This window comes from Electrophorus electricus, chromosome 3 (assembly GCF_041902795.1).
Source record: "Electrophorus electricus isolate QZ-2024a chromosome 3, ASM4190279v1, whole genome shotgun sequence".
Classification (NCBI taxonomy): domain Eukaryota; kingdom Metazoa; phylum Chordata; class Actinopteri; order Gymnotiformes; family Gymnotidae; genus Electrophorus; species Electrophorus electricus.
The window spans coordinates 31,611,991-31,639,544 of NC_137499.1; the positions used below are offsets into that span (position 1 = coordinate 31,611,991).

The 27,554-nt window shown below is 40.1% G+C and overlaps 1 protein-coding gene across 1 annotated transcript; it reads right to left on the bottom strand.

Moving 5' to 3' along the window:
- Nucleotides 1–1,174: 1,174 nt before the first annotated feature.
- grb2b (growth factor receptor-bound protein 2b) lies at nt 1,175–26,023 on the bottom strand. The gene is made up of 6 exons (XM_035531165.2): nt 25,880–26,023; nt 24,080–24,380; nt 6,729–6,826; nt 4,562–4,684; nt 3,499–3,667; nt 1,175–3,131 (listed from the first exon to the last, which is right to left on the bottom strand). The coding sequence occupies exons 2-6, from the start codon at nt 24,155–24,157 to the stop codon at nt 2,946–2,948; spliced, it is 654 nt and encodes a 217-aa protein (XP_035387058.1). The 5' UTR covers nt 24,158–24,380; nt 25,880–26,023; the 3' UTR covers nt 1,175–2,945.
- Nucleotides 26,024–27,554: the final 1,531 nt, after the last annotated feature.

Below are 27,554 nucleotides of genomic sequence, written 5' to 3' on the forward strand. Positions count from 1 at the left end.
GGCTATGCTAGGATTTTACAGCACTGTAATGTAGTTAGTCACATTTTAGGACACTACAAATCTGTTTTCTCCCCTATACTACTCAGCCTTCCTGCGCAACCTGGGGATGGAAGCTTTATATGTCAAATGGAAACCAAAACATGAAGGCTGCTCGCTGTATATGGAGTTGCTGCCTGCAAGGGCAACCTTTAGCAAAAACTTGTATTCTTATTAAGTTACTAAGGCATCAGTGCTGTTTCCAGGACATTGAAGTTCTCAAATCGTATGCATTATCCATTGGCTACTTCTGTTTGAACAACTTTAAACATCTTGAAAAAAATCTCAAATAGCACAGATAAGCTGCTACAAGAGGCCACTATTACCTATTTATTGAGCTGTACTATATGGTAAGTCAAGAAAGGCATGTCTGCTCAGCTGAGAATTTATGAATGTTTGGTGAATTTAACTATGCATGGACTCTAAACAAGTTCTTTATGTAACTGTTCTATTGAAAATTGATGGATGGCTAAATGCTCTTTCAATACAAAGCATGAGAGCAACATGCTGTGATCACTGAAAGATGTCCAGTATTTTGGCACAAACACTGCCAGGCATGGGCTACAATGAATGACAGTGCTGATGTAAAACTAAAGAGGCAAACCACAGACATGCAGGCAGACAGTTCACCAGACTGTAACTAATGAAACCTTTGGGTTCAGTCTGAGCCACTGCAAGAGTATTGGGTCTAAGGCGAAATACAGACTGACTACGTTGTCAGATCTATTTGAAAATAAGTATGCTGGAGCATATGTCCATTTTGCAATTACAAAAAATGAACACAAACACCCCCTACTCTTTTATAATCCTTTTAGAGCAACAGGTTTCCTTTGGGGCTAAGCAATGCTGAAATCTGAGATTGTTTTCCATGTTTTCACTCCAGGCTTCTTCAACAATATAACTAAACTGCTATGCATTATTCCCAGTAAAACCTTTTCTTAAGTTACACTTAATCACAGCTTTAAACAGTAGAGAGCTGTCTCATTTCCTAAGCATAGGGGTAAGACATAGTAAATTTCCCCCATGATCAATGTTTTATTTACCTCTCTTCCTAGCACTAGACAAAAACTGTAATACCAAACAGTAAGACCAGGACTCCACCACATAGTGAAATAAAAACAAACAGTACACTACAGGACCTTTTTAAAAGTTCATTTTTATTAATTGAAAAGAAAAAAGAAAAACAAAATAAAACAGAAAAAAAGCTCAAAAATGGGGAAAAAAAAAAAAAAAAAAACCAAAACAAAAAAAACCATGAACAAAAAACAATGCATCATTAGTTCAGAGAAGGTGAGACATTTAAATAGGAAGGATTGGTTCTATGTAGACACTGGTGCAGATGACATCTGGGGCAGGGTGCAGGACAGGGCTGAGGGCAGGGCTGGAGGCAGGAGCTCAGACATGATCTCTCACGGCGCCTGCCATGCAGGCCAAAGCAGCAGGCCGGAGACACTGACACACCAGAGAAAAAGGCACTAATCCAGAGAGAAAAAAGAAACTACAAACCACAAAACAAAAACAAACCTCACAAGACATGGAGTCAAAAGGCTGACACAAAAAGTGCTCAAAACACACAAGACCGGGGAAGTTAGCTCAGTATATCTGATATATCTACTGTTCACGTAAAAAGACACACTCACTCTCTCTCTCTCCCTCCATATGGTCACTCATACTAGTTTTACTGTTGCCAGTTTGGGTCTGGCAAATGCATATAAATGATCAACATCTCAAGATTTTAAATCTTATGGTTAAAATCTGTATACGTGCCTGTGCATATAGTTTCATATGTATTCATACATCATATATATATATATAGTTGACACCATAAATAGGCTCGCCTCTGCAATCACGAGCATTTGTGTGGTTCAGAATCTCCGACCTTACTTCCCTCATGTTTATTTCTAAGGTCTAAAGTCAGCTACATTCATGGCCCAAGAAGAACAGTGGCTGCAAGAAAACACCTTGGCTTAAAATGGTGTTTGGCCTCATTATATGATTTCACATTAAACAAACTCCTGCAGGGTAAATGGCTCTTACTTGCATGTCACTTAATGGCAGTGTTCTGATGAACGGTTAAATTCAAGAGTATGCAGCTCTAAAACTAAAAAGAAATGATTTCAAATGGAATATGCGATTTAAATATTATGCATTTTTATCTGAGCAATCTCAGATATAATTCATAAAAATTATACTGATGATTCAGCATGTCCCAGAGCACTCGGTTTAAAAAAAAACAAAAAAAACCAAAACAAAAAAAAAACCAACAACACAAAACATAATTTACAACTGGAAAAAAGGTATGGAAAGGTAAATCAGACAAACATACAAATATATAATATATATATTCTTAAAAAACTGATTCTCTCTATAGGTGTTTTTTCCCCCCCTCTTTCTTTTACACAGCCCAAAGTTGATGTACAATGCTCTTGTATCCATGATTTCAGACTTTGTATGTAGCACAAAACAGCCTTAGAATTTTGTGTTATGAAGTGATTAAAACATGCATCCAAAAATTAATGAAAGAAAGGGGGAAAAAAAAAACGCACTACAAGGGGGCCAAAAGCAGCAGGGTGGACGCAGACACAGAATCATCGTGTTGTTTTTCAACTTGTGTGGTGTTGTTGCACTATACTTAGACTCAACTCACTGACCCAGCAAATGACTGAGGCCCAGCTGAAATCGTTCATGGTGATGCAAACAACCATTCTCAGGAATCAACGTTGACTTTGCCCAGACATCACTGGAGAGGTGGAATGTCCACTTTCCACAGATTTTTCTTCATCTTCTTTTCAGCTTTCCATTCACCGGGAAATTCGTGACACATTAGGTATGGGCATGATGGGGCTTTAGGGATGGCCGTGATGGGGGCTAGGGGTGCGTGCGTGCATGGTGGTGGTGGGGACTTGTTTTTACATGTTCCGATTGACAGGTGTGACGTAGTTGCGTGGGAACATGCCTGTCTGGCCATGGCATGCACCCTTCCACCAGTTGGGGTCGGAGTTGTCCAGGACCTGGATGAAATCTCCACGCCGGAAGCCCAGTTCCCCATCCTCCTGAGGGTCAAAGTCAAACAGGGCCTGGACATATGTAGGATGCTGCCAATACAACAGAAACAATGTCAGTCAGGATATCCAAATGCAACATCTTTTATATAATTTCCATTTTAAACCAGAATACTAAATTAAATTTCTTTGCAGTGTATTTTTTTTAAAGAGAATATTCCTCTGAAAAGCTCTCTGATCACTCAGGTACCACACTTTGTGTTTCTAGCTCATTTATTAGATTAGTCCCAGTGTTGCCTGCATGCCAAGAAACATCTTCAGAATCCTCCAATGTTTTTATGCTCTTCAGACAAAGTCCAGTGTGATTACTATAACTTATGGGTCTGAGGCAAAAGTGGCCCATACTGATCAACTTCACCCTTCTGTACCCTACCACACTTGACACTGCTGAGCCACTCACCTGAGGCACCTGCTCAATGTCTCGTAGAAAGATCTGCTGGTTTCGAGAGACAGAGGTGGAACGGTGATAATCCACCAGCTCGTTGAGGGAGTTAAACTTCACCACCCAGAGGAAGTACTTCCCCGCTCCATCACGCAACACCTTGAAGTGCTGCACGTCATTCCCAAACCTACAGGGACAAGGAGGGACAAAACGTAAGTATGTGCAGCTTATGCATGACCCAGACGAGGAAGGCAGATATGGGCTGGAACAAACACTCACACACCCTCAACCCTTTATGTAGTTATTTAACAAAAAAAGTGACAGCATAGTACATGCAAGTTCGAGACCTTGCCAGTTCTATTGATACTCAGTGTCTGCTCAAAGCGCACCCTGAAGACTCCAGTTATAATGACATGAAATAATGTGGTAATGAAATTTGAAGTGTGTCTATCTGCAAGTAATGTTAATGGTGAAGTGACTATCTTGGTTCACACAAATGCTCAAACAAGGCTGATGAGAGGAGGAGACGCAGTCTGTGCACCAGTGGATGAACTTGCAATGGACTAAAACTGGTAATACAATGATGGCAATCAAGAGTTGTTTTGCACAGGGAACTGCACATTAAATGCAAGAGCAGCCTCACAGGGAGCAAGTAGAAGGAAACACACACACACACACACACACACACACACACACACACACACACACACGTGAGTGAATGAAAGAGAGGAGGCACTGAGGGCTTGATATGTGCCTCAAGTGTGGCTGTGGTGAAGTGACCACTAGAGGTCAGTGAAAGGCCTACAGACAATGGGACTGAGGGACAGGGCAAAGGCCGAACTCAAAAGATATAAAACAAATACAAAAAGAAATATAGGTCAACCATAACTGAACACCCTCTGAACTTTGATGATTGTGCAAATCTGAGAAAACCCAAGATATCATAAGTGTTACGTGGATACGGTCATCTACAAAGATGAAGATCAGCAAAAAAAAAAAAAAAAGTGAAAGCAGAAGAGTAAAAAGCAGAAAAATGCGATAATTGTGAAAGCTGAGAGTGCAGTGGGGCCTGATCACTCACTTGACAGACAGGGAGAAGTCTCCAGGTGCACTTTCACTCTCTCTGATGAGGAAAGCGCCGTCATGCCTCTGTTTGTTCAGCATCTCCTCTGCTCTGGCCCGAGGAATTCTCCCAAAGAACCACCTGCATACCGCATACCCCCCACGCCCAACAAACACACATTAACAGCATGCACCCTACATTACAGCATTAGAGCAGAGGAACTATCCTTTGAACCAGCAGAACACAGTCCCCTGCATGCACACCCACACACTGAACGACAAGCTGCTTTTGTTCAACTGTTACTGAACACTTAGCTGGATGGCTCAGGACGAACCCATTTCTGCCATTCTTGCTGTGCGTTCATTTCTATGAAAGCAATGCTGCCTAAGCTCATGAAGTGATGCTGTGATCAGAAGTAAATTTAAGTTTCCAGCTAAGCAGCCAGGAGGGCAGGCAGCAGGTGGAGAGAGGAAGATCTCAGAGCAGAGGGGACATCTGGAGAGCTCACAGACGTCCAGCAAAAAACAAATAAAAGAGATAACATTAACAAAGAAGAAAACACTAATACAAAAAAATGACCAAAGTGCTAGGGGAGAGGGGATAAGGACAGAGAGGACATAAGTGTGAAGCAGCTGGCAGAGCAAGCAGCTGGGCTGGGCTACATTTCAGAGCAGCTGAACGATGAAGCGATAGTCTGATATTCTGCGGGTTGGTCCCTTATGGAACAAAGAGGCTCAAAATAGCATGAGGACCCTTCAGTTCCCTGTCTGATAAACTAGTAGACGCTAGTAGATGCTACAGTACTGATTGTAGATTACAATAAATAGATAAAGAAGCTTGAATATCTTTCTTGAGCAATATAAGGATATTTTTGGATACCTCTTTATAGACAGACAATGTAAACAATTCAATAAGATGATTACATCATATCAGGCTACTGAACATGGTAGTCTATGAGGTTGGATCATTGGTGTCTCAACTCTCCAATGATGTCACAATCTTCTAAGACAATCAGACCTTGCCTCCTGGCAACACAGACAGCTGTCTTCCTCTCTCTTTAGATGGCCCATCTTGAACAGAGACTCAAACATTTAAAGCATGATGAGTACGTACGGTCACCGTCGCCAGCTGCTGCCCTGTGTGATTACACACATTTCTCTCGCGAGGGCAGATAAGCGACACCTCTTTAACCCTAGAGCCACAACAGTGTTACACGGCCCCGTCACAATCGCCCAATGCATAGCACCCTCTTAGCTGTTACTCTCCTTTGCGTAAAACTGCTGCTGAACATCGCTCACTATGCAAAAACCACACAAACGGCTGCCCAGCAGAGGAAGGCTAGGGGTTCCCCCTCGGTCATCTTCCTTTGAGGATGTGTTGTGCTGCCAGTGACGCACGGAGGCCATTATTCAAGTATGTCTGAAAGTGGTGGCAGGGAGTGAGAGCCAGCCTCAGAGCTGACCTGCAGGCCACCAGCCCAAGGGACGACATCAAATTTAAAAGAAGGCAATTTCTGAAATACAGAAGTAAGCAGTGCAAATCATTTCCAGCAGATAAAGGAGGGCATCTCTGCAGCAACATGAGCGCATCCTCCTCCTGCCCCCTTATGCGTGGGTAACAGCTTTCATTTTGGATGCTTCGCACACACAACTAAAACAGAGCATGCTCTGAGAAGCTGCCATGGAATGTTAATGCACCCACTGATTGACTGCATTATGCCACTTGAACATTTCAGAAGCATACTGTGTGACCCAAAACAGTGAAACGAAAATTCAAACGGTAATTCACCTTGACCCATGTGCAGCCCATCTAAAGGAACAGAGAACCATGAAGTGAGAGTGTTCAACTTTGTTGAATGTGGGTGGTGGTGTGATCTTAAATCTGGATGAACCACACACCCCTGCTGTTCACAGCTGTGAGCCCTCCATCAGAGCAGGTGCTCATGTGGCCAGCTCTGCTCAACTGCTCAACGCTGAACTGTCAGCCTCAATTCAGCCCTGCCGCTTGTCTCGCAGCTTAAGAGAAAGCACAGAACAGAGGTGCTCAGAAGGCTACTATGCTAGCTGGTACACAAAAGAAAAGTTCAGATGCTCTCTCCAGCTGTTCTCTCAGGAGTCAGGTGCATGGCTGCAAAGCAGAAGGTCAGGCGAAGGAGTGAAAGAGCACCGTTGCAAGCCATACTCACGGGTGTGCTTTCATTTCTATGTAGTTCTTAGGGATGAAGCCGTCTTTGCCGTTCAGCTCTGCCTTATACCAGTTCTGGTCACATTCTTCATTTAATACCTGCATTTAGAAGAAAAGGTAATTATGGTTAGGTTGATGCAGAAACAGAAAGAATAATCACTTGATGAAAGCATTTTTCAGCTAGGCTTGGTTACTGAAACAATACCTGAACAACAAGAACAAAGACAAGAGATTGACCCATTTAAGTATTAGAAAACGATGCACTTAAAAATGCATGAATAAACCACACGCAGTACTACCCAATGTGTGTTTTATGCATGGGTAATGCTTGAACAGAGAACAGGCTAATTAAAGTTCTCAGCTATGTGCTTCAGCAATCTGAGCATGCAGTGATACATGAGTGCACGTGTGACTGTACAAAGTGCAGATGATGGGTGACACTGTCAGATTGGTTAACAACCAGTTTCAGTTTAACTGGGTTTCTGACTCATACTTCTTAGGGAATATACCACTAAAGACCATCAGAACACTCTTCTGTCAGTAAGTGTGGAAAAAATGTCAATAGGACTCAAGAAATCATTTATGTTTGTGTCCATTATAGGTTACTTGTCGTGTGCATAGTAATGACTGATACTGTTAGTTTGTATGTTGAGGGTGTGTTTTAACAATATTGCAGCAGACTCACCATGTTGCTGAAAAACTACCATTATAGCATCCTTGAATGGAATAACACTGAGTGTAATCGGCTGGTATATTCATGATTAGATGTACTCAGAAATAAAGGCAAAGCCAAAGGAATCAGCCCTGCTGTGTAGGAAGAGGAAGTCAGAACTGTGAAGAGAGGGGTCATCACTACTCATGTGAACTCTGACAAGATTCTGGAGCCAGAATTTACCTAGGTTTGACATCAATAGCTGATATGGCAGGAGACCTAATTCATGAATCAAATAGATTACATAAACCTATTCTTACATACTTTTATCTGGTTTTCCATTTATTATTTGGGTTAAAATAGATACAAATTTTCCTTTTTGAACAATATTCTAATGTAAATAAGAACAGCACCAAAAGAGGGATAGAGGAAATGGACAAGGCAACATCCTTCCTGTGCTACAGGCATTCACTGGACAGAGAGAGAGGGAGAGTGAGAGAGAGAGAGTGCACAAATATGAAAGAGCACAAGAGAATGAAAGATGATAGAGGTATCTTCTTTGGTGTTGGAATTAGAAAAGGTCCATAGATTAATCAGTTCTAAATAAATATCAAACTCCAACGTTTAAACTAGTTAATCCAATTTATGACTCGGCTCCAATTGTTAGCACTCGGGAGTGGGGTCTCACACATTCATCAGGAGATGAAACCTCTTGTCAAGTAACTCAGTAGACCAAGACCCAGAAGGGTGACAACGTAGTAGCCGACCCACAGCCCCCATGTGACCCCTTAAAGACAGTGGGGCACGGAAATGAGAAGCTCCTTCACAGTTAACACCTTGGCACTCCACTAGGCTGAGATGCAAAAGCAAGATTTCCAGCAGCCCAGAGGCTTACATGCCTCGCCAGAAAAACCTCCATCCCACCGGCTGGCTTCCCCCCCCCGTCAGCTAACAAAACTGATTTCCTTCTTTTGTCTCAGAAATGCAGACAATCTGGCATTACTGAGAGTGCGATGGAGTGTAGGTGGTGAGCCCGAGTGGAATGGGAGAACTCTTGCCGAGTGTCAACACCCAGCTTCACACTGCCACAAGGAGGGAGGGAGAGATGCATCTTCTCTGCTTAGGGAGACTATCGATTTCTTAGGTAAACAGCTGTTAAGGAAGCTTGTCCCCAGCGTCTATTTGAAGGTTTACGAAGCCTGATCACTTGGTGTGCTTCTCTACAGAATGCAAGCAGACACCAAAAGAAACTGTCCACTCACTGGCTCCACTAAACAGCCAAAGCAGCAGATGCACATCAATTATTCCAGGAGCAAACAAGCAGCAACAAGGGCGGGGTGGGGGGTCGGGAGGTGCGGCTGGGGTTTGGATGATGCTGAAAAACAGACTGAGTGCTTCACTTAAAACATACTTAGTTAATGAGGAAGGCTCCACTCTAATCCACTTACAACACAAAGTGACCATCTGGCCTGAAACAGAGACAGCTACTAACATTGACCCAGACTGGGAGGAAAAATTAGTGCAGATAAAGTTTGATTTTTTTTTTTTTGTATAGTTAAACCGCAGCAAAATTTTTGAAGCCAATAAAAAGTACAGGCAGATTTGCAGTTGACCAATGTATTAAACATCATTCAGTTTTTGCTCATCATATGGGTTGAAACTAGAGATGACATGATACCAGTTTTTGTGATACCGATCCGACATCTTGCATTAGAAATGTCAATGATACCAATCCAATATTGTTTCAGTAAAAACCACAGTACTGTAGTTTGGGTTAATTGTTTTGTGAGAGATGTATTATACATGCTGTTTTACAGATATCATGGATGGATATGATGAAAAAAACCACACAACACCCCCCCAAAAAACCCCACACAAAAGCCTGTTTCCAAGCATAAAACATTTAACATTTTCCCCCCTTCAATTTCCTTACAGTCAATGTGTCTCTTACTAAGATTTTTACTACCTTGATCACCACCTACTTGGTTCTCAGCTTTACTGTATACACTCAACACACACACACACACACACACACAGGTTGCCTCAGCTCAGTACGGCTATAACACTTACTCCTGAAATTTACACTATAGATCTTCATTTTTTCTTATTACTGAATGCAACTGTAATTCCACATCAACGTAATAATGACCTAATAACTGTTCTTGTGAATAGGCATTAAGTGTGCATACAGAGAGACTACCAGTACTATCAGTACACAGCCTCCCCCCCACCTTTTTTCCATGCTGTTTGAAAATACTAAAGCCATCATTTAATTAACTTGGTGAATTTAGAGAAGGTGAGTACTTTAGTTTGGTTAGCATTTCTCCTCTCCGGCTGTCTGTCAGGTTTGTGCTCCTGCTTCTACTTTTTCCGATCCTGAATCTCCTTTACTTCATGGACAAACTGGAAACGTCATTGTTTTTTAAGAACAGATTAAACACGTCACTGCTGATCACTGATATGGCAGTGAACACTGCTAACACACTCGTCTTCTTTAAATGTTCTCACTAGAAGGCAGGTAGCCTGTTCCCCACACTGTGTTATCAAAACGATAGCTATGGAAATTACACGTGTGAGAGTGCATGGATATTTACATTTGAATCTAATAGTTTTTAATCACTAATAGGAAGAAAATGCTACAGTTAAACTCTACAGCAGTGTATAAACTGCTTAAATTAGCCCAACTGTTATCAAGTGACTTGCTAAAATTAACCTGGCTGTTATCACATGTGCTGTGTTGCAATGATTGGATTTGTGATGGTATCTGATCGGTTTCCTTAAACATTTCTTCACAGATATCTGATCCAGCATTTTGGCCATCATCTGCTCGGTGAATTGTCTATTTCCAGATGGTACTGTCCAATTTATCAGGCTGAATTAACAATCACTCAATGTCATTAATAGCACTGGACAACCAGAAACAGAAGGCAGATGAATAGATTCCAAAAACTCATTAGTACATCAAAGTTCATAACATTATTTTTCTAAAGACAAAAAAACAAAAAAACCCAAAACAAAACACCACCACATAACATAAAAGCTCATGTCTATAATTCATGTATCTATTCTTCTTAAACTTTAGTACAAAATTATATCTCCATTTGATAAAGGAGGAGCAGAAAAAAAAAAGAACCAGTCTTGAACTGGTTCACATGGCATCAGGGGCTAGTATGAAAGCAGCATTATTTGATGTATGACAGTCACATTTCTGAAATGTCTTGGCCTCCTCTAGATGGTGGCAAGCTCAGTCAGTAATGAGATTGCCTCTTTGAGGTGGGAAATTACCTGCAAGGGGAACCCAACAGTCTTATAAACTACACAACTGTATGCTATTAGTTACCCCAAATAAGAATACTGTAATGGTTACTTTAGAAGAAATAGAACCTTAAAAGTTGAACATGGACATTCTTGAAATATCTCAGGACAACTCAAACTATTGAATGCGTATGCTATATCTAGCTTGTGCCAATAAATATATAGCCCATGTTCCCTCTGCTGAAGTATTTTGCTAATAAAAGGGGATAAACAAGGGACAAACATGCAGTGATTGCCCGAGGCAGGAATAAACAGCCAGCCAATTGCTTGCTGAATGGCTGTGGCTTTCATAACAAGACACTTTCAGTCTACTCAACTTCACAGTGAAACTGCAAGACTACATGAGACAGCCAGAGGTAAAGTATTTGGGTCTAAAAATACTGTATCCATGTATGAATTGCACAGCATAGAAAGAATGAAGACAGAGAAAAGCACCAGTTTTGTTTTTTCTCTAAACACCAGAACACCGATGATCTCACTACCTTTAAGCACCGAGTCCAGTTGGACATTAATATACTTCTGCTTTTGTACTGATAGACAGCTGAGACAGAGAATTACATCATCTCTCAAATGGAACATGACAGGCATGATTATTAATAGGTATTGTAAATGTACGTGCTCAAGAACTACACTACTACAATAAATCATTACTTTAAGATAGCCTGACAGCATGTTGACTCAGTCCAGCTACATGGAGTCTTACACCACTGGTTGATCCTGGAACTGGAGAAGCTTCAGGTGGAACAATGCCCACAAGCTTATCGTTTTATTTTTACACAAACATGGAACATGTTAAAGCTGACTGATAATGTGTGAGGACATGCAAATATGGATTTAAAAAAAAGCCAAGAACTGAACAAATAAACACTATAACATTTCAAAAAGTGAATGCTAAGGTTTATTGCTGGGATATTCCTTTACTGAGAAAGCATACCATTACCATAAAAAGTCTACAAAAAAGTGGCCAAAGAGATGAATATCCAACACAAATAATCACAACAGCTGTACAAATATGTATTGTCATGATGACCACTATAAAGGCCTTTAGAAGAGTTATGTGAATCTGGGGAGCCGTTTCACACACACACACACACACACACACACAGCAACATCAACACTCCAATCCATGGCTCAACAAAAGGCTTCCTCAGTATTGCCACAACATAATGAACAGTAATGTTCACTAAACAAGGCTCACAGTCATTGCAACTAGTCCTTTAACAATACTGCCAGTGTGCAAGTTAGTACCAGGCACTCTGGGCTTTGGCTGCTGGTAAATTGGAGGAGAGCCCTATAAGCAGCACCAAAGGCTATAAATTATGGCTTCATATCTTCGCTGATGTAGCCACCCACAGGAAACATGACAAAGCCAATTAAAAAAAAAAAAAAAAGAAGAACACTTTAAAAGGAAGAAACAAGAAAAAGGTGTGAGCACCCAGCCATGAGGTGGATCAAAAATCCAACACCCATTACATAAAGCATGCAGCGCTCAAACTACATAGACTGAGAATCCTGTTTATCAAAGAAATAGATTCTGGTCAAGACCCTGTTGCAGAGAGAAGTGTTCTGAATGTGAAAAGTATTGAAAAGCCATTTATGTAATAAAACAAATAACCTCGTGTGCCATGGTGAATTTACATAGAACTCAACATGGCACACATGGGACTTTCTCCAACACACTAGAGAACAGATTAACATGTGTAATAAATTACCACAGTAATTAGCTCAGAGCAGAACCAACCCCAACATGAGACCATCTGCCTCATCCCAGCCTCTAGGCTTGCCCTAGAGATGACCGGTGAGCTGGAACTCCAGTGACCATAACAAGCAAGCAAATGATAACCAAGGGAATCCAATTCAAGGCACTGCTAGACTAGAGCTAGACATTACATGCATGGAATAAAGGACAGCTAACAATAAATAAAATCAAATCCCTCTCTCACACATTTCAGCAATGGGAAAGTAGTCAGGTCATAATAAAGAGACTTACACAAGACACCAGATAATTGTATGTGGTAAAATATAATGTAAACACGACCGTAGTGTTTAAGATACTGTTAATATATTAAAATGTAATTGATATTACATTACATCAGCTCTATATAGCTAGCAAATTACATTTCACATTCAATTAGCTGACGCTTTTATCCAAAGCGACTTATAATTATGACTGAGTACAACTCGAGCAATTGAGGGTTAAGGGCCTTGCTCAGGGGCCCAACAGTGGCAACTTGGCAGTGATGTGGCTTGAACTCAAAACCTTACAAATACAAGTCAAGTACCTTAACCACTGAACTACCAATCAATCATTGAGCAAAAATGCCTCTTCTGGGCTGACTAGGTGGTCAGGCAGTAAAAGAAGGAACAGCGCAATGACGACACAGTAGTTACTTAAATTGGGTCCAAGTGAATGAACTAAAGAACGCAAAGTCAGACTTCATAAAGGGGATGCGGGCCTTAATGGTAATAATGGAGGTGCTGTTCTCAAGAGGCCCCTTTATAAGGAAATGCTCTTTGCATTTGCGCTTTATCTCGGAGCGTCAGTCAGCCCTGCGATGACCACGCTTAATTACTGTAGTATCCCTGTGGAGCAGCAGTCAGGGGGCATGCAAAGAATTACTGCAATTATCCACACTCGACCTTGATTAGAGTTAAGTGACAATCTCACACTTCCACATGCAAGGAATCAGGAGGTTTTTGCTAATTGGAGTTCCATCAGAAATACAAACAAGTATTTCACAAGGGTTTACTGATGGTACTGAGATGACTTGAGAAAACATGGTTGATGTTGAAGGAAAAAAAATGAACTTAAGTCAGGATTTGAGAAAATATGACAAGAGTTGTTCATACTATGCTAATGATGGCCAGCCATTTAGGCAAACAAAGTACACAGCATAATCCCAAAACACACTGTCAACAGGAAAGAAAAAAAGGACTGCACACTGTGATAAACACCACAGAAAAATACATGAAACAGCATTAGCAAGGAAACGCAACAAGTTTGTAAAAAGAGTAAAACATTTTCCTAAAAAGACTTGGAGGACTAGTAGGAAAACATGAACAGCAGTCAAAGAGGCAGGGCCAAGCATTTATATTAGCAGATTGAGTTCAAGTCCCTCAAGGGGCACAGTATTCAGATTAGTTTCTGAAAAACTAGAGATGACACCAATATTTTCATGCAATGACCACAATGCCAATACGCATCAGCAATAAGAGTCTGATGCATTCCAGCCAAAGCTTGTTTGCTCCAACAGCTCAGGACACTGGCTCTAACACAGCCGTTTCAGTTCATGAAGAGGATTAACTAGGTGAGGAACTGACTTTCTACTTCATGAAAGTGCATTAATCAAGATTTGTGTGTTAAAGCCGGTATCAGAAGGGAAGTTTATTGTTTACATTTTAATATAATTACCTTTGTTGTACATCTTCAACCATGTTCAACCAATACAGAGAATCCACATAAGAAATCTGAATGCAAATAAAAGGTATGAAACATGAATAACAAATTCCTCTAAAAGGTGATTGCATCATGCTGAGGCTCAGGTTTAGGCTCTTTGCATTTGCATTTTTTTGGGAGGCTGAATATTTCTTCTTAGGAGGTTGAAACCATTGTGGAAGGGGCTGCTGTGGCTTGCTCTATCAGATCCATCCATCTTACTATGGCAGCAACAAGGGTGGGACAGGTGCTGCCTACAACGTATGACAACTGACAATGATCACAGAGCTCTGGGCCATGTCAATTCCCAGTTTAGAATCAGGGCATTAGGAAACATGTGCCAAGTGTGCTCAGACCACAATTTTCCTGCTCTCCCTCGCTCTGCCACCAACCAATCCCATCAGGGTTTCTTTAATCCCTGTGTTTATGACCGTAATTAATGCAGAAGCTGCTTTACAACTGGTAGCATGGGTTACGGTAATGAGCTCACAAGCCGTTGACTGCAGCGAGAGGGAGAGCAGCTCCTATCAGCTCTAGCTCAAACAAATCCCAAACAGAAAGCAGTAATGTTACAAGTAGGGGAGTCGGAAGTCTCTGTGGGAACATGAGAAAAGGCATCAGACAGCATGGAGTATTGCAAAGTCACTCCCAATGAGACGCAGGGCATAGAGGAAGCAAGCGCCTGAGCACGAACAGCAGCTGCTTGCGGAGTCACGACACCTTTCAGTGGGGACGGACAAGTGTCTCACTGCAGAGCTAATTAATGACCCTGATGAGAATGGCAGCCTGGGAGAGTTTGTGTGATGAGATGATCAGGCAGACAGCTATCCAAACCGCATCTGTTTGCAAAGCCTCTGTGCACAGCATGTTGCTTTTTACCTTGCAGCAATACACCTACCCTTGATGTGGAAGGCATGGCATTATGCCACTGGACCCAATCACTCAGTAGGCATCCATATACATTTTCAGTTCATGCTCATTTCTATTACATGAAGGCTCCCTCTTTTCCTATAAGGTAGTTTCATGACTTTACATGAACACACTTTACAAATGACTAACTGCAGACAGTGGTGTCCAGTTTTTTGATAATACTCTGCTAGTACAGCAGACACTGAGCTAGTGCAGCACAGCACTTTCATTATTTAGATTATTTAGGGTCTGAAGGAAATACTAAATCTGTAAACACAAACAAAATGCATGAGAATTTGAAGTTGCATTACTCCAGTTTTCATATTGAGGCAAGCTTGGCATTTTGAGAAGGGATTTTATAAGATCAGACATTAGTTAACTGCAGTACAAGAATAGCTCATCAGTGATGCATAGAGTATGTACATACATGAAATAGATTAATTGAGGCATGCTGTATCAATACAAAACCAACTCACTGTATTAATAACAGGAAGACGATTAAACATGCTCTGATGACACTCCAGCGCTGTAAAAATGGGCCAAAAATGACAACTATTCCTTAAAAAAAAAAAACCCCAAAAAAACAAAAAACCAGAACAGGTTAGAACTATTCAAATATTCAGCACAGCAAGAGACATAGCTAGCCAACTGTACAGGTATATTTATTTAAAAAAAACCCTTATTTTTTCCTTGACTTGAAAGGGAAAATAATCAAACCACTTGCAGTGCATGAAGCTTTTGTCTCTATCCTCCAATATAATTCCCTCCTATTTAGTCAGTACAGTAGCCTATATTTGTTTTTTGTTTAAATAAATTTAATGCACATAACTCAGAGAAATGTGACAATGTTTTACCCTGGGGGATAATTTAATAAAGTACTATTAAAAATGGAAAACTAGGCTACTTAGATTATTGATGCTAAAACTCCCAAAACACTAGATAGCTAGCATTAAAAATATGTTAGCATATATCGGACCATACTCATTTGGGTGCATATTTTCGAGATGTTGCTAGTGCTCGAATGGCAAGGTAACTGTTACTTACAACTTTATCGTGAGGTTCCACAAGTTTGCTGTCTACCAACCAAAATTACGCACACTGTAGTCAAGCAGTGAATTCTCTGCCATTTTTACCAGCTATTGTTGAATTATTCTCTTCTTTCAGCTTAACCTACATTTCATTTTCAATCTATGAAAGTGACATTGCGTGATTCCTGTCCATCATACAGTGCATTCCATGCAACGGCCGAGGCCCATAAGAGAACTCCCAAGGCAGACAATCCATGGCTGGAGCTTTAAAAATTTGCTTAAATAATCGAATTTAGAATATTCGTTGACAGCAGTATGATGCATACTGCAAACACAGACAAAACACCTCGTGTGCAGTTATACAGTGACTGTATTTGATTTAAGCACATAGACCTGGTGGAAAGTTAATGCTGCATTTAACTGAAACTCCAAGTTCCTCTTGCTCTTGATCCCTCTCCCTCACACACAGCCTCAGAAATGCCAGGAATTAAAATCAATCATTGATCATTAAAGAAGTGGTAGTAAATACGAGTGGAGAGCACTGCTTGGGCAGGGCTAATCTCCGACAACTAAAAAAAGGTCAACTAACCAGAAAGGGGAACTTGAGACATGTCCAACTGTGCATTATGAATGAATACCTGCCTCCTCTGGACAAGTGGAATGAGCTAAGGTTAATGAAATGGACCTGTAAACAAGGGGAGAGAAACTGAAAGACAACAGGGAGAGAGTGTGCGTAGACAGAGCACTTCAGAGTCACTGAAGCGGATGGAACTAAACTCTGCTCGAAGGCTTACGACATGCGCTCCACTACAGCGCCATGGAGACAGGAAGTTGCTGGGGGTGGAAGAGGCACCAAACAGGAAGTGAGAACAAAGTGGTGTCAAGGGCGGCTGCAAACTCTCAGGCGCGCATATCGACAGGTTGCTGCTACGTGCGCTTAGCCTCCCTTCCAGCTCATGAACTCTTATGCCTGTTAGCATCAGGAGGTGGAGTGGAGAAGTGACGTCCTTAGCCACCCTATGCAATAACAAATGTGATTAAACGGGAGAGTGAAAATAAGACTCCTGTTGCCTTACTACATCGATGAGTCAGGGAAATATGGTGGTCAAATATTGACAAAAATAAAACCACTGTTAAAGAAGCTGGCCCAACGAACCCACACTGATGTTGGCAGTTAATCTGCTGGGGCAAGAAATGATGGCACATACATGCACAAACACAGCCTTAACACGTAACAGAGAAAGAAACTTGGGCAGGGGAAGTTAAAACAAATTAAGCACCATGGTTACTAATGCCTAGGAAGATTTGAGTAGTAAATCAGGGTCACTAATGACTAGGAAAATTTGACTATTTTTTAGATGAGAAGCTCAAATTCAAAATGCAAATTCACACATTCCACCTCACCTAATCATGGCAATCAGTGAATATCATGTGCTTTTTTTTGACAGGTCAGCTAAAATTCAACAGGACAGAAATTAGCTCCTTCTCCTTTTTCTTTCTCTAGCATGATTCAAAAGCACAAGACCTCTTTGCTTACACTAAGCATTTTGTGGTGCAAGATTGAGCTTGAGTATTTCCAATATGCGTCACACCACTCTCTTCATAAATCAAGCAAGCTTGGCAGCAGTAAAGTTTATTTTAATGAATCTGGAAAAGGGATTTTATAATAACACACAGAAGCTAAGTGCAGTATCAGTACTGTTGATTGAGTTCATTCCATTATGTTATGCAAGTAAATTTAATTGCTGGTTTGTTTTAAACCTTAAACAGAGCCCATAAGAACCATGAATAACCATGTCTTTCTCTGTGCACATTTAAAATCAGTACATAACACATGAAACTGTGTGCAGCCTCAAGACAGTGTCAGCTGGCATATGTTGGTATACAGCCTGATGGCTTATGGAGGATAATGGATTACATCCCTCCAACTCACTGCCAGGCTATTAGAACCGCAGGCTCAGTTAAAAAGACAGCTTGGATTTCTGAGGGCTACTGACCAGTATTTCTCTTTTCACAGACGTGATATAAAATGTTTTATTACAAGGGGAAAAAAAAAAAGAAAAAAAAAATCACAAAATAAACAAAACCAATCAGAAATGTTAACTTTCTTTTGGGTCATATCCATATAAAAAAAAAGCAACAGCATTAGCTGTCACTCAAACATCACAAATTAGAGATGTAAAAGAGAGAAAGCAGCAGCTAGCTGTGTCTGCTTAATATAACCAATATCACCAAATCATCTTACAACAGGGGAAAAGCACAAAAACAGCTGTAAGTATAACCCAGAGGCTGAGTTGAAGACTGCAGATTTTAGAACCTGCCTCCCACCACAACACACACGTGATTCTAGAGAACACACACACACACACACACACACGCGCAATCAGTACCTTACAATGGCATTAAAGTTTACTAAACAGACCTAGGACACCCTAGCATTTCCACATAAAGCCTTTTGATTTTAGCAGGAAGTAAAGTATACTCTGATAGAATTGCCAGTGTGAACACCTCTTGGTTAGGTCAGAGATGACCTAACTGGATTGCTGCTTAAGGAAATTAAGATTGAAAAATGCAGTCAATTCCTGGAAAAATCCAGTAGTTGCACACAAAAGACAAAAGCAAGGATTTGCATATCAGTGCTGTCACACGATTAACTCAAGAGGGAGAAAAATTCCACGCCCACTGGAAAACCTCCATGCCCAGAGTCTGAGCCTTGTCTTCGCATCCACTGGCAAGCACGCTAAAATTACAGTTTATGTAAATCGCAAGCTTTCACAAGTTGAGCGAAGCGGAACAGTCAGGGAAATTACAGTACAATGAGGACTTCATTCAAAATGCATTTATATATTCATATGCAAAATAAATAATAATATAAAGACACCCATACACCAGAAGCTGTAAATACTATAAATAAAACCAAGATACTTGCCTGTGAGCTAGGTGAGACAACAAAAGCTAATTCAAGAATCAAATTAATTTTAGAACATACACACACCAAGATATTCAAGGCACTAGCAGAATGTTTGTACAGAATTTGATTAAACTTCTATGGAAAACTGAAGACAGACACTTAATGCTGAGAAGACACTTTAAAAGTATCTTTTTTTGTGGACGTGAGGAACTAAACATCTTATTCAGCAAGTATGTGCCAGCATTCCATGTTCTCAAAATTCACTGTATGAGCTTAAAGAACAAAATATTGTTTTCCGACAGTGCTGAACATGCACTTAATAAAACCACCCTAGGATCATTTAGGATTAAACCATGAATAAAACCAGTCAATGAACGAGTCATTCTTTTTTTAAAAATCACCAACACTGGATGCGTTAATGCACACACTGTTGCATACTGTTAGAGCCTCATCAAAACACAAGTCAGTCCTGGTTTAAGAAGCTGAAGCCTGGCTGGTCTTTAGCTGGTATGAGGACTCCCACCTACCATTACAACAAAAGACCTACTATTACAATTTCCCCAACAGCACAGATACTCTAGTGCATTACATTTACTGAGCACCTTACTGGGCTGCCCTCTGTGTAAATGAGACATTAAGAGCTTTAGGGAGTGCTCTGACCATATCAGATGTGCAGAATTTAGCTACTGGGTTTTCGAGGATGACAATTACATTCTTATTCATATTGCAGAACATAGCTGGCACACACTGCAGAAAGTATTTAGCCAGCCATCAGTCTGATATGTTGCAGTCACACTAGACATTGGGCAGAACATGCAGGGCAAAAGTTTCACTAACAGAAGTCAGCAAATTTTGACCAAAGTGTGGATAAGTACAGCTTCGAGCAAAGATTTCAAACAATTCATATAATACAGTTCATGGTGAACAGAGTGGCTGTATTTGGTACAGAGGAAGGAGTGAACAGGATAGACAGTAACTTAGAAAAATGCTGATCAAAAAGGATCCTTATCAAAATGACAATGTGAGATAACTGAAATGGCTGTCCATCACAAAGAGGGATTTTTGTAAAGTTTTTTTTTGTTATTATACATACACACGCACACACACACACATATATATATATATATATATATATATATATATATACACACACACACACACACATATATATATATATAAAAACTCTTAAAGAATGAATGACTTTAATTGCACATGCACTACTGTGCACACAGAGTCCGGGGAATAATGATGCGTGAGACACTTTTTTTCCAGGAAAAAGGATACAGCCATACATGTAACAACAGGAAGGTTTTCTCCCAACAGCACAGTTCTCCACATCATTTGTGCTTATGACCCTTGGGGTGTAATCTGACTGGCTCTCTCACTTCAAAGGCAGAAAAGATGAATAAATGAAGCAAGTTCTGTGAATCAGACTCTCACCAGGCCCTTAGGGTTAGAATTAAGTGAGAGTCAAAATAGGTCAAGGCAAGGGCAGCTGCTCTTTCAATAAAAAGCAATGAACCTTGAAGATGTTTTGAGACTCATGGCCACTGAAATAAACCAAGGAACATGAACAAAGCTAATTCAAACCATCCAACTCTTAGTAAATTGTAACAAAAGGTGTTGTCATAGCTGTACTGAAGAACAGTGATGATAGAAATTGAAGACTATACTTATCACGCGACATGACATACAACTCTAAATTCCGAAGGAGGGGGGGGCGAGGTGAAGACAAACAAACAGACAAGAGCACCGATATTTAATTGTGCATGTTAAAAGCAAGGTATAGATGAGCGGCATTAGTCAGAATGGGATATTAAGGCACTTAGCCTTTGTGTGATCAAAAAAAGGTCAAACCCTAAACCAGAAGAGCAGTGATGGCTGGCTGTGTTACATGCTCGTGTGCTATTCTACCAGCGTTACCGAAGTTTTGCAAAGCAGGAAGTTAAAAGGAAGCAATAACACCAGTGCCTGTATCTTTAGGCTTCAGCTACTGCTGCCATATTTATCAAAAGCACAAAAGCAACTCGTGCTATACTTATTATAGTAACACTCATACAAGCAACCATGTCCCAGAATCCTAAGAAATTCTATACAAGTGTACATGTTCTTTAGGACCGAATACAACATATTTAAAAGCAGACATTATAAACATACAGCTGCTTTGTAACTTCATGTTGACTAACATGAAGCTGCTGGTGCCAAATGTTTCCTCATGCAAGGTAAATTACACTCATCCAGAACACCACACCAGTGTGTAATGGGATATGTTCTTCACAACTCTCATAAATCTTGATGTATGCTGAGAAGCAGCAGCCACGCACTGCCCAATAGCAAGGTGTGAGGTCACAAAAGACACCGAAGCTGCTGTGAAGCCATACTAATTCAGCATGACCATAGCATGCTTCATTCTGCTGGCATGACTTGACAAGTAATATGGTTTTATTTTAAAAAAAGCAAAATAATGAATCAGTGCGTATGGTGTTGCTCTTTTGTGGGTTTTCTTGCCAACCGCTGCTGTCAGCTTACATTAAGTTAAATCGGATGAGCTCGTGGCAGGGTGTGGTGTGTCTCATGGACCAGCACTGTAAATTGTTTTAAATTTAGGCTACAATGGCACTTTTAGTAACATGAGCTCAGTTCTTGGAAAAAACTAACAGGCAGCTTGAGCTCTTCATGTGAAAGAAGGTAAAGAGGAACTGGTGTCACAAACATCCTTGAGCATTCATACAAAGAAGCAGAAATTTTAAAGGCATGTCTATTGATGAAAAATGTATTCCATGCTTAATCTAAGTAAATTCTAATTAGCTGTTTTGTCTGGTGAAGTGGGCTAATACTACATATAACAGGGCACACGAAAAAGGTAAATCAATGTTTCCTCCATTGGATGAAATAGCAGCCTAGCCTGCAAGTGATATCTAGTGAAGGCAAAGAAATTCATAGCACTTTCTCTCCCCTTGTACACAGATTTAATAAACAGCGCTACTTTGCTCCATTCAAGGGCCGGTCCACCCTTTTTACTTATTACTAAATCGGTTTTGGATTCAGAGGGAAGGAAATGTAAGAGTTTAATGCCCTTTTAAATATGTCTACAGGTTCCAACTTCAGCGAGGAATATTAGCTGTATAATGCTCCACTTCTTTCATGAAAAATTTTGATGGACAGAGGTACCATGATTGGGATGGGGGTACTTTAATATGATTCACTTTAGATCGTATTCAAAGTTTATATCTTGGAACAAGTGAAATAATACTTTACATGAGACATTAAAATAAATCTACTTTTGGCCTGTGGGAATAATAAACACTCCTACATATTTGCTGCTGCAAACCACTTCCTGCATTTGCACACCCATCCATAAAGTACTTTGCAAGATAAATGCTCCTTGAAATTGATATATTTAGGTTTTTATAAAGCCAATAATCATGCAGTTTTCTTTTTAAATGCCAAGATTCATGTACTCACACAGAGAAGGATGACATTCATAGTGAAAAAAATAAATTCAAGCAATCTATATAAATTAGATGCCAATAAATACAGAAAATATATTTTCTGAGAGTATTATTTAGAAACTAAAAGTAGTGATATTTAAACACTCTCAGAGATTTGTATAGAAAACTCCCCACAAGGGAAGCACTAATACAGACTTTAATTTACTAAATTATAACCCTGATTTGACCTAAACATAAGTATCAAGGGGATACATTTTATATGTGCCAAAGAAACATCCGGCCATCAGTTCAAAAAGGTAAAGGATACATGTCGGATATGCAACCTTCTTTTAAAAACTGTAAATATGTCATTTTACAAAACGGATCTGTACATTCTGTACTTATATATACACACACAACCATATACATTGTACATTATGTATATAAACATAATATACATATATTGTACATACATTTTTAATATATTTTTGTACATACATACATACATACATACATACATTTTATATATATATATTTTTTCCCCCTCTATGTACCCCTGTTTTCTTTTTCCTCAGTTTGGACAGAGCACTCTCCACCATTTCACCGCGAGTTATACTGTGTATGACTATGTATGTGACAAATAAACCAAACTTAAACTTAAAAATTTCTCATGATGTTCAATGAGAAGGATTAAAACGGCTGTATTTAAATCTCGGGTTTGTAATGCAGCGAAAACCCCTTCCTCTGTCTGGCTTTAGCATGCAGCCCATGGGAGGCAGCCTGAAGTCTTTCTAGGCAGACGTCATTTCTGTTCAAGCAGTGTAATGACATGCAGCCTGAAGGGACAACCAAATTACCACTCACTATGGTGAAGACAAGAGCACTCATAAGGACATAAAAGAAGAGAGACTACGCATTGAAAGACCACTGTTCAGTTTCTCTGTGATTTCAACATGCACCACAGACATGATGAGTAACAGACTGATTTACATTTTAGCGAGACTATCAAGAAACTACTCGTGTCAGAATTTAAAGATGCAGTTAAAACAACAAAGTTATGCCAAACTGTTCTACTTTCAGGTGTGTAAAACTATTTACTGTTTTAGTTCACCAAAAAAATGAAGTTAACGGAAAGAAATGAAGACTACACCAGCAATCCCCATTACACTCACCAGATGTCTGTTGCGAGATTGTGTTCAAATAGAGTTTTAAACTTCTCCTTTAAAAGAATCCAAACATGTCCCTGAAGCTGGCTTTTTATACAATGGGTATGGCAAAAACTCTTCTTTCTTAAAATGTGGAAATCTGCCAAATGCATGGTTACCCAGTACTCTTACTGTTCACTACCAACACAGAACCTCATACTTTATAAAAAGTTAAGAGAATTAAATACCAGACCAATGCTATTAAAATGGAATAAAAACAAAAAAACAAAAACAAAAAAACCCTTAGAAAATATAAAAAAGGGAAACAAGCCAGTTTTTGCTGACTATGGATGGGCTTTAGGGGTACAGCAGAAGTACATGTAACTTAAGAGCAGAGAGGCTGAAAGACATTCAGACATTTGGGCAAAATGATGGGTCTGCAGCAGACAAAGTTCATAAATCACTATATATTGCTGCACTTATTACACTTCAATTGTCATTGAGAATTTAAAAAGAATTAATTACCTTTAGGATCTCCCCACGTTTAAAACTCAGCTCATCATCTGCCGTTGCTTTGAAATCATACTTGGCTATGGCCTCCATGATTCAGCGTGATACCAATGTGACTAACTACAGCAGAGCAGTCGAAAAGGTCTTGGGATTTTTCAGTTTAGTCCCTGTGGACAACTGAATAAAAACAATGAGGACTCAAGAGTGAACACAGGGTTAGGTCCAGAGTACTACGATCTTTGGCTCTGAATCTCTTCTCCGTCTTTGACCCGTGTCTCACAGTCTCAATCCTCGCATAAAGGTCACAGTGAGATGCCTGCAAACAAAAGAAACACGTAAAAAATGCTGGCATGGAACACTTTCATACTGAAGCTAAAATCGATGGCACTGGGTTTAACCTAGAATGTTCAATGGACCGCGCCCACGATACGGCTTGGTGTTAAAAGCAAACGCTCCCCGTAAAGAGGAAGGAAACCCGTCTGTTTGACATTTCCAAGGACCAATGGCATTCTGGAACTACTACATATAACCCAATAAGGTGCCGGTAAAGAGAACAGCGGCCCAATAATAGAGGAGAAAATCAACAGAAATATCCGATTGGCTGTGGCGAGCTCGGCGTTGGACCAATAGTTGACCAGAAGCGCACAAGCTAAAAGGAAAGAAAAAGTACGATGACGACATGGCGCATATGCACATGCACAAAGCAATTAGGCTTGGCACAAGCAATAAAACATTCCTCAAAACCCTAACCCTAGAACAAACTCGAACAGTTGCACCACGCGAGGTCATCCGGCGAAATTACTCAAGTAATGCATTCAACTAATGCAACTTTTACTGTCATCAGATCTACAGTACGAAGTAAATACTCGCTCGTGCTAAAAAAAAAAAAAGCCAGCCAGCTGACTGTTAACTAGCTGGCTGGCCTATTTAGGACACTTACCGTTGTGCCCCAGGACGAATTACGTTATAATAGCTAGCTAGTTAACGCCAGCTAGGTTAATAAGCGAACTTTAAAGCGTCACGGAAACTTGACAGTTATACACGAAACATCTGTATACGCAGACCAGTATGCCAGAATATAACTTGTTAGATTTTGCCATTTGATATAGCGTTATAAAACATACTAACCAAATTTATTTTTCTTTCGTTAACTAGCTACCAAGCTAAACTGCTCAGTTGCCTTTTGCATTAGCTATATAGAAATTGTCCGAGTCAGGCGGTCGGGTCATATAATAACGAGCTAGCTGATGTGATGAGTAACGTTAGCTAACCTAGCTAGCTATCTTAGATTTGTTTAGCTAGCTACATTACGACATAGTTCTTTGTTCTATAAAAATCGATCGTTTGCCTTTAGCTTTGTTACGTGATATTGATTGGAATTAATATATTCTATGCCGAAGTATTGTATGTTAACCTAGAACAACGATGCTATCACACGCTAGCTAGCTAGATCCGACCAACCAAGAAGCTAAAGTTAATCAGTTAATCCTACCAAGATAGTTTAGCTAGCTAGTTAACACAAATTGAGGGATAAGACGAACGAACAAGTAGCTAGGTAGCAAAACCGGACGCCTTTGGGTTTATTAGCATTTGCGGCACAAAAAGTGATCATATAGTGTGAATGCTTTGACATCTTTGGCAACAAACCAGTCAGCTAGCTAACAGCGAGCTATCGTTAGACGACACAAGTGGGCCCTTGTAATTGCCAACTTGTTTTGCTAACACTAACCTCGCTAGCTAGCTTAGCTTAGACATAAAACAACATTTCGTGTTTTGGCAGGTTGTCTACGAGAAACAAAATAAAGTTATGCTCACCCTCATTAAATGGCCTTACTTTTCTTTATTTCACTTTAGGCTCTATTACAAATAGAGCCTTAATTTCCCAGTACACTGGCTACCGAAGTCTTTTACCGTAATCAATCTTTGGCCAGACGCTTGTTTGGTTTGGTAGTTTGAAGTATGTTTCCGCTTCCTCCGGAGATTTGCTGTCCACTTACATGGATTCCGTGTGCCCTCTAGTGGACGGATTTTGTTACTAGCTAACGTTCCAATCATGAGTTAACGATTGGAAGTTACTAGAAAAAAAGCTAAATATGTGAAAGCAGTGCATTATTTACATAAAATGAACCGCGCTGCGCTAAGCAAAGTATTATGTATGATATAAAGTTTTGTTGAAATATTTTCATCCTTACGGGAATGTTGTCTTCTATCTTACAGTGGTGAAAAACACCATCTGCTCTGGATTCCCATGCTAGCTTTAGATGTTTTGAGTATTTCTACTGAGTTTTTAAACAGCACAGGACAGTTAATTAAATGATAATTTAACAGTAGGATTGATATGGATAAGGTATGCATAGTATATTAGATGATGTGCGATTTCCATAGGAAAGTCTATGCCAGGCTATTGGAATGGAGACACTGTCCAGTTGTCAACCCTTAGACTCAAGAGTAACAATGCAGATTCTGTCCTGGCCATGGAATGATGGACCAGTTCTTTAACTAGAGATGTGAGGGGGTATGGGAGTTTGCCACTTCAGTATAAATGCAGTGGTAGCCCAGGGGTTATGGTACTTGACTTGGAATTGAAAAGTTGCCAGTTCAAGCCCTGCCATTGTTGGGCCCTATGATCGTGCCCCCTGAGCAAGGCCCTTAACCCTCAAGTGGTATTCAATCATAATTGTAAGTTTCTCTGGATAAATGCACCAGCTAAATGTAAATGTGTTTTGTTGATCTGAAGAAGGCAAATGACAACGTACCCCAGGAGCAGGGGATGCTGGGACTGGTGATGTAGGATGAGAGCTGTGTCCACATTCTCAGTGTTAAGTTAATCTTGTTCAGTGTGAGCATTGGACTCCACTTCTGTCTTTTCTTCACTGTGGTTTGTGATATTCATTTCAGGATAGCAAGACATAGCCAAGGACATGAGGGCTTCTGGCAGGGGCATCAGGAGGATGTGGCACTGCTGTTTGTGGACAGTGAGGTTCTTTCCTAAGTAAATAAAGAATCATTGTAATATGTCCTTAAAGAAAACAACAAAATTATTACAAAATCTGTTCAACTCTATACTTACTATTGTACAAAGTGAAAAACAAAGCAAAACAAAAAACAACACTGATATTGTTTCAATGCAACTGCAAAGTACTATGCAAACTGTAAGGCTCTTAGACAAACAGCCAATAAAGATTTTCTTTACATAAAATTTAAAACAAAATATTTCCAGCATTAGTGTCAATATTAGGCTTACAAAGCAATACCAAAAAACAATATGCCTCATTGCTCTATCCTGTCCTTTCCTATCTTTTGTTTTTGGCTCTTACATACATGAACCAAAAATGTATAGTGCGTGCATCAGATTACCATCTTTTACATGATTCTCCCTGACCCCCACCCAGTTTTCCTCTCAAGTTATATATTTACACAAAGAGACATCTCAACCATCTGTAAAATCTCAGATTTTCGGACAAGTCATCCTATTTGTTTGGTTTTAAGG

Bases quoted from the DNA above. Each gene is read 5' to 3' on its own strand.
- grb2b (XM_035531165.2), bottom strand. From the start codon at position 24,157: ATGGAGGCCATAGCCAAGTATGATTTCAAAGCAACGGCAGATGATGAG. The intron at 6,827-24,079 runs GTAATTAATTCT...TTCTAAATGCAG, and splicing joins AACGTGGGGAGATCCTAAAG to GTATTAAATGAAGAATGTGA. The intron at 3,668-4,561 runs GTGAGTGATCAG...TTGTCCCTGTAG, and splicing joins GACTTCTCCCTGTCTGTCAA to GTTTGGGAATGACGTGCAGC.